Source organism: Mercurialis annua, linkage group LG3 (genome assembly GCF_937616625.2).
Source record: "Mercurialis annua linkage group LG3, ddMerAnnu1.2, whole genome shotgun sequence".
Lineage (NCBI taxonomy): Eukaryota > Viridiplantae > Streptophyta > Magnoliopsida > Malpighiales > Euphorbiaceae > Mercurialis > Mercurialis annua.
In genome coordinates, this window is record NC_065572.1 from 53,451,121 (window position 1) to 53,464,433 (window position 13,313).

The 13,313-nt window shown below is 34.3% G+C and overlaps 2 protein-coding genes and 1 pseudogene across 2 annotated transcripts; 1 reads left to right on the plus strand and 2 right to left on the minus strand.

Annotated features, from left to right (window-relative positions):
- Positions 1-2,460: 2,460 nt before the first annotated feature.
- LOC126673735 (fimbrin-1-like) lies at positions 2,461-8,644 on the plus strand. The gene is made up of 15 exons (XM_050367980.2): positions 2,461-2,729; positions 3,011-3,286; positions 3,378-3,548; positions 3,697-3,935; positions 4,035-4,206; positions 4,288-4,326; positions 4,520-4,588; positions 4,694-4,810; positions 5,160-5,371; positions 5,867-6,022; positions 6,649-6,848; positions 7,351-7,508; positions 7,603-7,699; positions 7,854-7,945; positions 8,106-8,644. Exons 2-15 carry the CDS (start codon positions 3,200-3,202, stop codon positions 8,385-8,387), a joined length of 2,091 nt encoding a protein of 696 aa, XP_050223937.1. The 5' UTR covers positions 2,461-2,729; positions 3,011-3,199; the 3' UTR covers positions 8,388-8,644.
- Positions 8,645-9,458: 814 nt separating this feature from the next.
- LOC126675426 (protein ALP1-like) lies at positions 9,459-10,795 on the minus strand (annotated as a pseudogene).
- Positions 10,796-11,181: 386 nt separating this feature from the next.
- LOC126672636 (glutathione S-transferase T3-like) lies at positions 11,182-12,256 on the minus strand. The gene is made up of 2 exons (XM_050366589.1): positions 11,414-12,256; positions 11,182-11,298 (listed from the first exon to the last, which is right to left on the minus strand). The coding sequence occupies exons 1-2, from the start codon at positions 12,254-12,256 to the stop codon at positions 11,182-11,184; spliced, it is 960 nt and encodes a 319-aa protein (XP_050222546.1).
- Between the last annotated feature and the right edge of the window lie 1,057 nt (positions 12,257-13,313).

Consider the following 13,313-nt stretch of genomic DNA (forward strand, 5'->3'; position numbering starts at 1 on the left):
AAGTCTACTAGACAACCCGATTTTGATTATTCTTGTCTTTTCAAGTTCATTTGTTTCCTTTCTTGCTTCTATTCATTGTCTCTTTGACACTTCATGTTTCAAAGAAGCAATTCTTGATCCTCTTTGGCAGCGTGTTATGGCTAAGGAGCTAACTGCTCTTCATCAAACCCATACTTGGGATTTAGTGTCTCTTCCTATAGGAAAACATGCTATTGGTTCTCGTTGGGTCTATAAGATTAAAAGAAAGTCTGATGGGTCAATTGAAAGACATAAAGCTCGTTTGGTGGCTAAAGGTTATTCTCAGGAATATGGTATGGATTATGAGCAGACTTTTGCTCCTGTTGCTGAAATGACTACAGTTCGAATTCTTATTGTTGTTGCTTCTGTACGTCATTGGAATATAACCCAAATGGATGTTAAAAATGCGTTTCTAAATGGTGACCTTAATGAAGAAGTCTATATGGTTCCTCCTCCTGATCTTGATCATCGTCCTGTTGAAGTTTGCAAACTTAGAAAGGCTATGTATGGTCTCAAACAGGCTCCCCGTGCCTGGTTTGAGAAATTTTCTACATTCATTACTTCTTTTGGTTTTCGTCCGAGTAACCATGATTCTGCTTTGTTTGTCAAGTTTACTTCGACTGGGCGAATCTTGCTTTCCCTTTATGTTGATGATATGATTATCACGGGTGATGATGTTATTGGAATTAGTTTGTTGAAGTCTGAGTTGACTCGCAGTTTTGCTATGAAAGACTTGGGTCCCCTTCGTTACTTCTTGGGTATTGAAGTTGCATCTTCTCCAAAAGGGTATCTTCTTTCTCAATCTAAGTATATTTCTGATATTTTTGAGTGTGCTCGCCTCTCTAATAATAAGACCGTTGATACTCCGATTGAGCTCAATGCTCGGTACTCTATTTCTGATGGGTCACATCTGCCAGATCCAAGTCTTTATAGAACGGTTGTTGGGAGTTTGGTTTATCTCACTATCATTCGTCCTGATATTGCATATGTTGTTCACATTGTTAGTCAGTTTGTTACTGCTCCTACTACAGTTCATTGGGCTACTGTGATTTGTATCTTGAGATATCTCGGTGGCACTCAGTTTCAGACTCTTTTGCTTTCATCTACTTCAGCTTTAAAGTTATGTGCTTACTCCGATGTTGATTGGGCGGGTGATCCCACTGGTCACAAATCCACTACTGGCTTCTATATTTTTCTAGGCGATTCTCTTATCTCTTGGAAAAGTAAGAAGCAGGATGTTATATCTCGGTCTTCAACTGAGGCCGAATATCGTGCTATGACATCTACCTCTTGTGAAATAGTTTGGTTGCGATGGTTGCTTGCTGATATGGGCATTCTTTGCGGCGACCAACTCCTTTGCACTGTGATAATAAGAGTTATATTCAGATTGCTCAGAACTCGGTTTTTCATGAAAAGACCAAGCATATTGAGATTGATTGTCATATTACTCGCCATCATCTTCAGAATGGCACATTGACGTTGTCCTTTGTCTTTTCTTCCTTACAGCTTGCATATTTGTTTACCAAATCATTGTCCTCTTCGCGCTTTCGTTTCTTGACCGATAAACTCTCGATGCTTATTGTTGTCGCATCATGAGTTTGAGGGGGGGGGTGTTAAAATACTTATGTAAGGGTAGTATAGTCCTTTGTATAAGACTTGGAGTAGTGGTCAAGTATAAGACTTGGAGTAATGGTCAAGTATACTTGCTCATTAAGTTAGTTTGCCTATATCTATAGATGTATCTTTGTTTTAGGGATTAAGGCTTTCCCTTCTAATGTTATCCTCCATCTTCTCTTTTCTCTTATCAATGATATTTGTTATTTCTCTCATTATTCTTATCACCTTTGAGTATAAATCCATCCCTGAATGATAAGTTCGTATAGTCGTTTACTAAAAATGGGCATTATTCGGTCTAATCAGGATATCATATTGCCTCTCAATTACTCTTATCCAAGTAGTATTAATGGGTATCTTCCCCCTAATGATTTTTCTTCTCCTGTTTTAAATTTTTGGTCACGAGTATGGAGTCTAAAAGTTCCTCCAAAAGTTTGTATTTTATTTGGAAATTATTGTTAAACCGAATACATATGGGTGTCAATTTACATGTGCGATGTCCTTCTATTTCTTCTACTAACATTTTTTGTAAGAATGATGAAACCAATCCAGTTTTGCCAAATACTGGATAAAAATAATCCGATATTACGAATTTGATTTATTTGATATTTCGTGCCAAGTTGAGGGGTAAAACGATCCTTTAGTCAATAACTATTAGAAAAAAGCTCTAATATTTATGTGATAAGCGGAACATGTGAGGTGGGAGTCCAAGATGGAAACGAAAGATAGTTACAAAAAAGACAAAAACAGAAAGTACGTGTCCACAAATACGATGAATTGGAGCGAGTCCAGAAACACTATCATAGATGCGAGAGCAGCAAAACCAATATCGGTTTCAAGCCAGTATGCACTCGGTTGTCTCTTACATTACATCCTGGTTCAAAACTAAGAAAAAAACCGTCTCTCTCTCTCTCTCTCTCTGCCTTTGCCTTTGCTCTCCCACCAAGAAAATATCGATCCCTTCCGTCTCTTAACAAACAAATCAAAAACAAATATTTTTCTCCGTTTGAATATTCACTTCCGAATGCAGACACACTGTCTATGTTCCGAATGCAGACGCACAGCTCTCTGAATTGTTTTTTTGGACTTTTTAATCGGTATGCCATTCTGGGTCTCTTTGTTTTTACGTTTTCTTTATTGGTTTAACAAGTTTTTACGTTTTCTTTATTGGTTTAATATGTTTTTTTGTGATTGAATGAGATGTTTGTGATGATGGGTTCTCTGTTATTTGTTGTATAACTATTGGGTTCTGATTCATTTTTTGTTTTATTGATTAAGGATCGTGTTGTCATCGCTTTAATGGTTTCTTTCTTTGTTTGTTTGGATACATTGTGCGCCTTTTATTAATGACTTGTTATTGATTTTTATTGCTTATCAGGGATTAGATTTGATCAAGCTTTTATTGCTTAACGGGAATTATACGTAAATAGGATCTGAAACTTCAGTCTATAGATTGGCTACTTGTTTCTGTAATCTGGTTTCATAGATTTGCCCTATTGGATGTAATCTAAAACATCAAGTTTGCGATTAGTCGGAGGCTCTCTGCGTTATTCGTAAATTCGCAGAGATGTCGAGTTATATAGGTGTTCATATCTCTGATCAATGGCTTCAGAGTCAGTTCACACAGGTTGAACTTCGCAGCCTTAAATCTAAAGTGAGTTTTCTTTTACTCCCGTTGCTTTCCGGATTTGACTATTGAGTTTCTGTTTTTGTAATGAGAGTGTTACTTCTTTGGTGGGTGCTAGTTCATTTCATTAAAAAATCAAAATGGCAAAGTGACTGCCGCGGAATTGCCCTCGTTGATGGTCAAATTAAAAGCTTTTAGTTCAGCCTTTAATGAGGAGGAGATTAAAGGGATCTTGAGCGAGTCATTCTCTGACCTAACCAGTGAAATTGATTTTGACGGGTTCCTCAAGGTGATTCATTTATTTTCATTTCTTATTAGCTACCCGAATTGTGCATTGGAGTACTTGTCCTTTTTTGAGTTCTTAGTACGATGGTTTTTATGTTCGGCATTGGAATTTATTGGCGGGGTCTCATGTTTAATAATATATTGGATCACAGGCATATCTCAATTTGCAAGGTCGAGTTACTGCAAAATCAGGGGAACCAAAGCATGGTTCATCGTTCCTCAAGGCCACAGTAACTACTCTTCTACATACAGTTAATGTATCAGAAAAGGCGTCATATGTTGCTCACATAAACAGCTATCTTGGAGATGACCCATTTCTAAAGCAGTTTCTTCCCCTAGATCCATCTTCAAATGCTCTATTTGATCTCGTGAGAGATGGAGTCCTTCTATGGTATTTGAGCAGGATTTTCTTAGATTTTTTTTCTATTTGCTTCGTCAATGAAAGCTTAAACTCGCTGAGGTGTTGATTTTGTCTTTTATTTGAGTTTAGCAAGCTTATCAATGTTGCTGTGCCGGGCACAATAGATGAACGAGCTATTAACACAAAACGGGTTCTTAATACATGGGAGAGAAATGAAAATCATACACTTTGCCTCAACTCTGCCAAAGCAATTGGCTGCACTGTAGTAAACATCGGCTCTTCGGACATGGTGGAAGGAAGGGTAAGTTTTATATAATTAGGATTCTCATGTTGGCTATGTTCTTCTTGTCTCAAGTATATATTTTTCTTGTTTTTTTTGCAGCCTCATTTGGTGCTTGGATTAATTTCTCAAATTATAAAGGTAAATATTTTTACAGGCATTTAATATTCATTTGCAAAGAGGCATAATTCGTTTTTCTGATAATTAAATATGATGTTCCCAGAAAGTTGGTAATGTATGAAAAATATGATTGAATTTTTACAGCAATACAGTGTTTTCTCATTTTGATTAATTTTGTTTATAAACTTTAACTTACTGACTGCTGTAATGTCAGATTCAACTGTTGGCAGATCTTAGCCTTAAGAAGACGCCTCAGCTTGTTGAACTAGTGGAGGATAACAATGTAATGAATATTTAATCTTAGCATTTCTCATTAAAATTTAGTAGTTTATTTATGTAGTGATTTGATTAGAATCAGTAACGGCATCATCTTGAATGGGTTGTTCAGGATGTTGAGGAACTTATGGGATTGGCTCCTGAAAAGCTTCTGTTGAAATGGATGAATTTCAATCTGAAGAAAGGAGGCTATGAGAAACAAGTCACAAATTATTCATCTGATCTGAAGGTTTCCGCTTTTTTAATTATTTATCCAGTAGCAATTAGAGATTAGTTGTACTTGCATATACATTTCTCTTCTTCTTTTTCCTTGGGGGCTTGAGTTTAAGGCTTGACTGTTATGTACAATTATCAATAAAATCTTATATTACAAGCTTACCTTATTTGATTGGCATGGGAGGTTGTATTTAATTTTCTTTTAAGTAGCACGATTCGTTGTACTTGTACTCTTCAGCAACCATTGATTTCCACGTTAGATTCAGCACTGCAACTGTACTACTTATAGCTTAGTAGTTTAACTAGTTTTTCTTGGGATGTATGTAATGATATTTTTTCTTTTATGGGTTACATATGTATAGGACGGAAAGGCTTATGCATACCTGCTGAATGTGCTTGCGCCAGAACACTGCAATCCAGCTACATTAGATGCCAAGGACCTAACTGAAAGGGCTAAGCTTGTACTTGATCATGCAGAGAGGATGAACTGTAAAAGCTATTTAAGACCAGAAGATATAGTTGAAGGTTCACCAAATCTGAATCTTGCATTCGTGGCACAGATATTTCATCATAGGTAATAGATGAACGAATATTGTCATGTTTCTCTTTTTCTATTGGAAGTTCCACTGAAGACTCTTTCCATTTTCCTTTAATTTGGAAATTTAAATTGAAGTTGTTCAATATAGATTGAGTATGTTTAGACTATGATGAAACATCTGGATAATGCTATTGGGTCGAGATCAGTTCCTTTCATGACCAAGTGTATATATTTCTTTTAGCTATTAATACCTCTCAAAATAGTTTCCTGAAATTCTGATGATTGTATAAGCAAAATCTTGACTGTTAAATGTTATGTTGGTTGTATTATAAGATAATCCGCAGTGGACAGAACAAACTGAAAACGAAATCAATATATGGTCAAGAAGTAGCATTTGGATTTTTTTTGTTCCTTGAAGCATATATCAAATTTACCTTTCTAGTACATGGCAATGGTGTAGCCAGTCATCAATATTTCCCCCCTTCCATGTTGCTGTCTTGTTTTGCAACTGAGAGCAATATATTCTTGCAGGAATGGTCTTTCTACAGACAACAAAAAGATATCCTTCGCGGAGAGAATGACAGATGATGTGCAAACATCTAGAGAAGAAAGATGCTTCCGACTGTGGATCAACAGCCTTGGGATTGCTACTTATGTTAATAATGTATTTGAAGATGTTAGAAATGGGTGAGTGTTCTTTGTCTATGCAACTAGCCCTTCGTTTTCTTCACAAATGCTGCAAAGGAAAAGGAAAAAAAATGAAATAGGAAAAATTAAAGTAGAGGATTTTTTTTTTATTCATATCCATTGCTTTGATTATCTTAAGAAATCACCAAGTAAGAGAACAAAATGATTTTGCAAAGATGTGCTTTTACTAGTATGTCCTTAATGCTATGTGAGAATGCACTTAGGATATATTGGTCAAATAACTTTATGCAATTCAAATTCCACCATTTCCATTGAGTTTTGTTCCTTTCGCGTTTTTTTTTTCATATCTTCTTTTGTTATTGAATAAAAGAAATTACATAATACGCATACATTTCATATTGTTTTCTTTCCCTCGCTTTCTCTTTTTGGGGTAAAATTTGTTGAATTAACTCTGATATCTATGTTGTCAGTTGAAATAGGATAACTGATGAAGTTCAAGCTAATCTGACTTTTTTTTTCTTTTGCATTTCATCTGACCTTTCTGACATATGTATTTTTTTTTATTTTTATAACAATGCATCATTTAGTAGAGAAGTGGGCTTAAGTTTTATCCTCATTGGAGGTATTGAAATTATAAATTGACCATCAAATGATTATGCATTCAGATGGATATTTTTGGAAGTGCTTGACAAGGTTTCTCCCGGATCAGTTAACTGGAAGCAGGCATCAAAGCCGCCAATAAAGATGCCATTTAGAAAATTGGAGAACTGTAATCAAGTTGTAAAGATTGGAAGACAATTGAAGTTATCTCTTGTCAATGTAGGGGGAAATGATATTGTGCAAGGGAATAAGAAGCTAATTCTTGGTAAGTCCTTTTTTTCCCAACCTCTGACTTTATTTTGGTTTGATTGTCTGATTTGTTGCATATAGCTTACCTCGATTTCTTGTCTCTTATCCGAACTAGAAATGCCATAGTTAAAGCTATGAAATTGAATGTCATGAACGCAATTATATGCTCTGTTGTTTTCAGTATGATCATCCGCATCTCAAATCTCAATGCCATCTTCTCAAAATGTAGGAAAATGAATTCTTCATGCATATGTAGATGGATACTGCAAAGCCGTTAATTATTGATTTTTTTAGAACTTTCATTTTTGGACCGACAAAATAAATGAGCTAGAAATTAGATGTAAAAAGAAAATGATCTTTACCATTTAACACACTGAGGCGTAGATTTCACTCCATAATCTAGTCTTTTTCTTTGGCGCATGTTCTTTGCATTCTCTTCTACTTAGTTTTTTGTCCTTAGTATATAATGTCTTTTGCCATTGCAGCAAAATTTCATAGACTAATCACATCTCTGTCAGCTTTCTTATGGCAGTTAATGCGCAATAATATGCTTCAACTGCTGAAGAACTTGAGAGCTCACTCTCAAGGGAAGGAAGTCACTGATGCAGATATTTTAAAATGGGCAAATAGGAAGGTTCTAAGTAGTGGCAGAACTTCTCAAATTGCGAACTTCAAGGTCAGCAAATTTTGGCATTCAAAGATGTTAACCATTTACTCACAAATCTGCATATTATAAGTATTACTTGGCATTACTGCCTCTGAATTATCAGGATAAGAGTCTGTCAACCGGGATATTCTTCCTTGAGCTTCTTAGTTCTGTGGAACCAAGGGTGGTCAATTGGAACCTTGTTACCAAGGGTGAAACTGGTATGTGAGTTTGCTAATAGTTATTTGGTTTCCTGGATGTGAAACGAGTTTGTGCTCTTATTTTTTTTGTCATTACTTACCAAACTCGTGTATGACTTGTTTAAAATACTGATGGTAAATTTTTCTTGTCCTGTCTTTCTTGTTTAAAATATAGATGAAGAAAAGAGATTGAACGCTACATATATAATCAGCGTGGCAAGGAAACTTGGCTGTGCCATTTTCTTGTTGCCCGAGGATATTATGGAGGTATGTATGAATGCTGTTTGTTTTCTGTAACTTGCAACTGTCCATGTAGAGTAGCAATTTCTTTCCATCTCTCAAATTTTTATTTTCTTTTGGCTAGAGATAGAAATTGTGCAATTCATTAGTTATTCATTAAATGAATGTTTTAATGATATGGTGGCAGGTTAACCAAAAGATGATTCTCACATTAGCTGCAAGCATAATGTACTGGAAGCTGCAAAAGGCGGTAGAAGAGGGAGAATCATCTCCATCGGGTGCTAATGGGAGTACTCCTGATGCATCCCCGGCTCCATCTATTAGCGGGGAAGATGATACCTCTTCGGTTGGGGGTGATGTTTCACAACTAAATATAGATGATGCTGCCTCTGATACTACCGTCTCGTCACATGTTGAAAATGAAGAAGCTCCTAGTTTGGTGGAAGCAGAAGAGAATATACATGTGTAGTTAGTTTGCTCAACATGAAAGTAAAGAGTAGAATTTTGGGAAATTAAATACAACTATATTCTGGCTTTCTGCGGTTGAATTAACCAAAAGCTGGCAATTTTTGTTGCAATCTTGTCCTTTCAGATACGTTAAATTTGTTCATTTGTCCAAGATCTTGTTGGCCATCAGTACTACATTCTGAAACTCAAATATACTGAAGCAATGACAGCTTGCAAAGCACTCATCATCTATATAAATTCTGCACCTGTCCACTTGAATTATTGTACTACAGATTTAATGTTATGTTTGATTACAATTCTATGAAATAGAATAGCTATTTGATGAAGAATGTAATAGAGTAACTATTTTTTATTTTTTTAAGAAGCTTAGTTATTTCACAAATTAAGAAATAGCAATTCCGTAGAGTTATTATTTTATGAAATAAATTGAAGAAGTTATTTTTTTACGGAATAGCTATTTTATTTCGGATTTGTTTTATGAATCAGATAAATATCTGAAACAGGTTTGAGACCTCACTAGGAAATGTTATCAAGAATTCTATGTGTCAGACATGTTATCCTTATATGATGTCGCATGCTTTAAATGTCGGTTAATGAACTCGGAAGTAGTAGCAGACTAAGAACATCCACAATGGTCAGACTGTTTTTGAGTCTGATGAGATGCCACGTCAGCTTTCCATTAAACTTAATCCTATTATGCAATCTTGTACAATGGTTAGACTTTAAAAAGCAAACTGATAAGGGACCCACCCTAATTACATACTACTTTCTTCATTAAAAATATATTCTACTCATAATTTTTTAATTATGTACAAATAATTACGTATGAATTAATTTTTTTTTTAAAATACGTTATAAATTATTAAAAATAATACACCAAACATAATAAATAATATATTTTAAATATAATAATATATTATAATAATAAATAAAGTAATTGATAATTAATGATAAAAAAACATATTAATTCAAGAAAAAAATACATAAATCATTAATTGTTTTAATAAAACAATACATAAAATACTTCAAATAAAAAAAATATAAAATACTTCAATTAAAAACACTAACTTAAAATAAAATTACTACAGATTTTCATTTTCTCCGAAATGTTGCCAAATATGTTCGACCAAGTCCGATCAGAGACGATGGTGTACTTCACGATCGCGTAATTCCGCATCCCTCTAAAGATGATGTTGAAAGTCTTGGATAGATCCTTGGCTTACAGGTATCGGTGGTGCTACTTCGACGTCATTCCAATTTCTTATTGTATCTTCTTCATCCTCCACAATCATACTATGCAATAAAATGCATGTATACATTATATCTTTCAACTTTTTTCTATCCCAAAAACGGGCAGAACCACGTACTATTGCCCATCGAGATTGGAGTACACCAAAAGCTCTCTCAACATCCTTTCTTGCAGACTCTTGCATTTGTTTGAATTTAATCCTTTTTGAGTCTTCCTGATATGCAAAACTCTTAACAAATGTTGCCTATTCTGGATAGATTCCATCCTCCATATAATACGCCTTTGAATACTGTGTTCCATTTACTGCGAAATGAACGTCTGGAGCATATCCTTTTAAAACGTCATTAAATAATGGAGATTGATTGAGCACGTTGATGTCATTATTAGATCCTGCAACACCAAAAAATGCATGCCATATCCAGAGATCTACTGATGCAACTGCTTCCAGCATAATTGTTGGAGATCCTTATCACCTCGAGTAAATTGGCCTTTCCATGCAGCTGGGCAATTTTTCCATTTCCAGTGCATACAATCAACACTCCCAAGCATCCCAAGAAAGCCGTGGCGCTCAGAATGCAAATGCAATAAGCGTTCAACATCCTCGACATTAGGCTTTCTCAAATATCTAGATGAGAAAAGCTCCATCATGCACCTACAAAAATTGAATAAACATTCGATTGCAGTCGTTTCAGCAATTCTTATGTACTCATCATAACTGTCAGCTGGAGCGCCATAAGCTAATTGACGAATAGCAGGAGCGCATTTTTAAAGCGGAGAAAGTCCGCTTTTGCCGGTTGCATCAACCCTCATTTGGAAGTACTCTGAATGATTTTGAAGAGATTCAACTATACGAAGGAATAACTCTTTTCGCATTCGAAATCTTCGACGGAATATATTTGACGGGTAAACTGGATTGTCGGCAAAATAATCATTGAAGAGTCGATCATATCCCATTTCACGTTCTCGATTATAATACCTTCGACTCCGCCTACGGCTGTCGGATGCCTCACTTTGTTGCTGATCCCATTCTTCCAACATTTTAAACATTTCTTCATCACTATAATCCATCATTTCGTCTTCTAAAAGCTTTGTTATTTGTTCTAGATCATAAGGATCCATTTCGTAGGCTATTATTTGGGAATTCCAGGATATGTATGGAAAATATGGTGTGGTGGATGATTATGTGAAATATCTCATTTGTATAGTTATATATATATGTTCTTAAAACGGCTACTTTTAAAACGGCTACTTTTACAACGGCTACTTTTAAAACGGCTACTTTTAAAACGGCTACTTTTACAACGGCTACTTTTACAACGGCTATTTTTATAAATTTCATGATATTAAAATTACAAAAACTTGAAATTACATAAAGTTAAAGTTTAAGGTATTTAAAAATAAAATTTCATAATACTAAAATTAAAGAAACTTGAAATTACATAAAATTAAAATTACATAATATTAAAATTAAAGAAACTTGAAATTACAAAAAGTTAAAGTTACATAAAAATAAAATTACGTTACATGAAAATATAAATTATAACTATCATGTTTTATATTTAGCTTTAATAGCATCCACAATCATATAATGATTTTCAAGTTGCTCCAGATTCATATTACTCGTATTCATGGTTAGTATACGATGTTCATGAATCCTTGCTAACTCTTGCATGACCGTTATTTTGTCTTGTTGAGCTTTATTGTATTTCTCCCACCTTTCTTCGTTAGTTTCTTCGTTTTGTTTGCTCGTTGCCTTATCCTTTTTTTTTACCCCTTACCTTTGCCGCCTTTGCCGCCTTTTGACCAATCGGACGAATTTCAACCTCACTATCATCGATGTCGATATTTATATCCGGATTTGATGAAGATGTGTATGCGCCGAATTCATCAAGTCTTGTCTTCTTGGAAGCATGTTGAGGAGGGCAATTTGCTTTCCATTTTGGATCATCTTTCAACATAACCCACACATGTTCAAGAATAAAATGTTTTTTACGAATTTGAAAATAAAGCTCGCGGGCACGTTGCTTTAGTTGATCATCGCTCCATCCGCTATGATGTTCCGCCGCTAATTTGTTGTAATGTTGGTTGAATTCATTCACCATCGGAATCATCCAATACCGATGTTGCTTAACCGAATTACATGCTCTTGATGGCCTTGATTTTCGATTGTTGTTGAAGTACTCGGTGATCCTTTTCCAAAATTGCTTGTTATTTTGGGCATTTCCGGTAATGCTATTTGTTGAAATTGTAAGCCAAGCAAGAAGTCGGTCATCCTCGATGTTCCACGGAACACGCTTTTCTTGTTCAACCGAATCATTCGTGAGATCAATATTTTCAAGCCCTTGTTGGGTAGAATATGGCGGAAATTGTGCATCGGAAGAAGAATTTTTTGGTGTTTCTTGATTGGTACTGGAGGCGCCATCAAAATCTTTTATTTCTTCACTCGGTGGTGTTGAAATATCAACTCTCATGCCCGGATTATAGTATTGATTTGCTATAGCCGGATTGTAATAATTTGAGTTTGGAAACATTGGAAATGGGTATGAAAAAATTGGTGGATTTTGAAAATTTGGTGGAGAACTAGAATTGGGTATTTGTGGTGGATATCCAAAATTTGACATATTTGGATTAGGAAAAGGAAATGGAAAATGAGACAAGTTTTGAAAATTAAATTAATTTGAATTTTGAGGGGGTGAAGAATTTTCTAAATTTGGAGGATTGTAAATATTTTTAAAATATAAATGACAATTATTTTTTAAGATATAAAAAAATAAAAAGATGATTTTTTTTGTAGAGAATAATAATGCAAAATTTTAGTGGAGAGTGAAATTGAACAAATAAAATAACACATTACATATTTATAAGAAAATTTTAAAAGAACAACGATAATATTAATGTTGCTCCAAATTCAATTCAACCCTTTATAATTAAAGTTGCAGTTTTTTAATTTAAAAAAACAAAAAAAAAATAGAAGTGGCCCATCATTGAGCACTTCCCTTATGCTCACAATAGGAAGTGCTCAATGTTGAGCACTCAATAACCTTTGAGCATCCATCATTGTGGATGTTCTAAAAAAATTTCCAATAATGCTCTTTATTTTAAACGTTAATCACTCAAACCCTTTCCTCTTTAACACCTTTTGCAATTACACCCTAATATAGGAGTTTCTTTAATTTTACCCCTTTGTATTTCAATTGTATTTCTAAATTGAATTTTTTGATAATTTAATTACTTTAAGGATGAAAAAATTAAAAACAGTTAAATGGAAAGATAATATCATATATTTTTCTATATAAAAAAATTCAAAAAATTCTTAATCTTTAAAAACTTTCAATTAAATCTTAATTGAATAATTAATTAATTTTTATTAAAATATTAAATAAATTGAATAAATTAAAAATCAAATTTTTACTAAAATCGGTATTGTCTCTACTGATTGCACCGAATCGTAGAAGGAGCTGCTGCTCCACCTCAAATCTGAGAATGAGCAGCAACTCTTTCTCTAGATCTGAGCTCCTTCTTAGATATATGAGAAGAAACTGTTTCCTTCATTCCACAGAATTAAAAATTGATGGAGGGAAGACGATACACACGAATTCGCATGAATCATATCTCTCCCTAATAAAATATTATAAATAGCAGATTTATGGACAACAAATAAAGTGGTAAGAGAAAATT

What these genes read in the sequence shown, in the direction of transcription:
- LOC126672636 (XM_050366589.1), bottom strand. Translation starts at nt 12,256, where the DNA reads ATGTCAAATTTTGGATATCCACCACAAATACCCAATTCTAGTTCTCCA. An exon ending in AGGCGGCAAAGGCGGCAAAG is followed by an intron (nt 11,299 to 11,413) that starts GTAAGGGGTAAA and finishes GTCATGCAAGAG; the next exon opens with TTAGCAAGGATTCATGAACA.
- LOC126673735 (XM_050367980.2), top strand. Translation starts at nt 3,200, where the DNA reads ATGTCGAGTTATATAGGTGTTCATATCTCTGATCAATGGCTTCAGAGT. An exon ending in TTCGCAGCCTTAAATCTAAA is followed by an intron (nt 3,287 to 3,377) that starts GTGAGTTTTCTT and finishes GGTGGGTGCTAG; the next exon opens with TTCATTTCATTAAAAAATCA. An exon ending in GCACAGATATTTCATCATAG is followed by an intron (nt 5,372 to 5,866) that starts GTAATAGATGAA and finishes ATATTCTTGCAG; the next exon opens with GAATGGTCTTTCTACAGACA.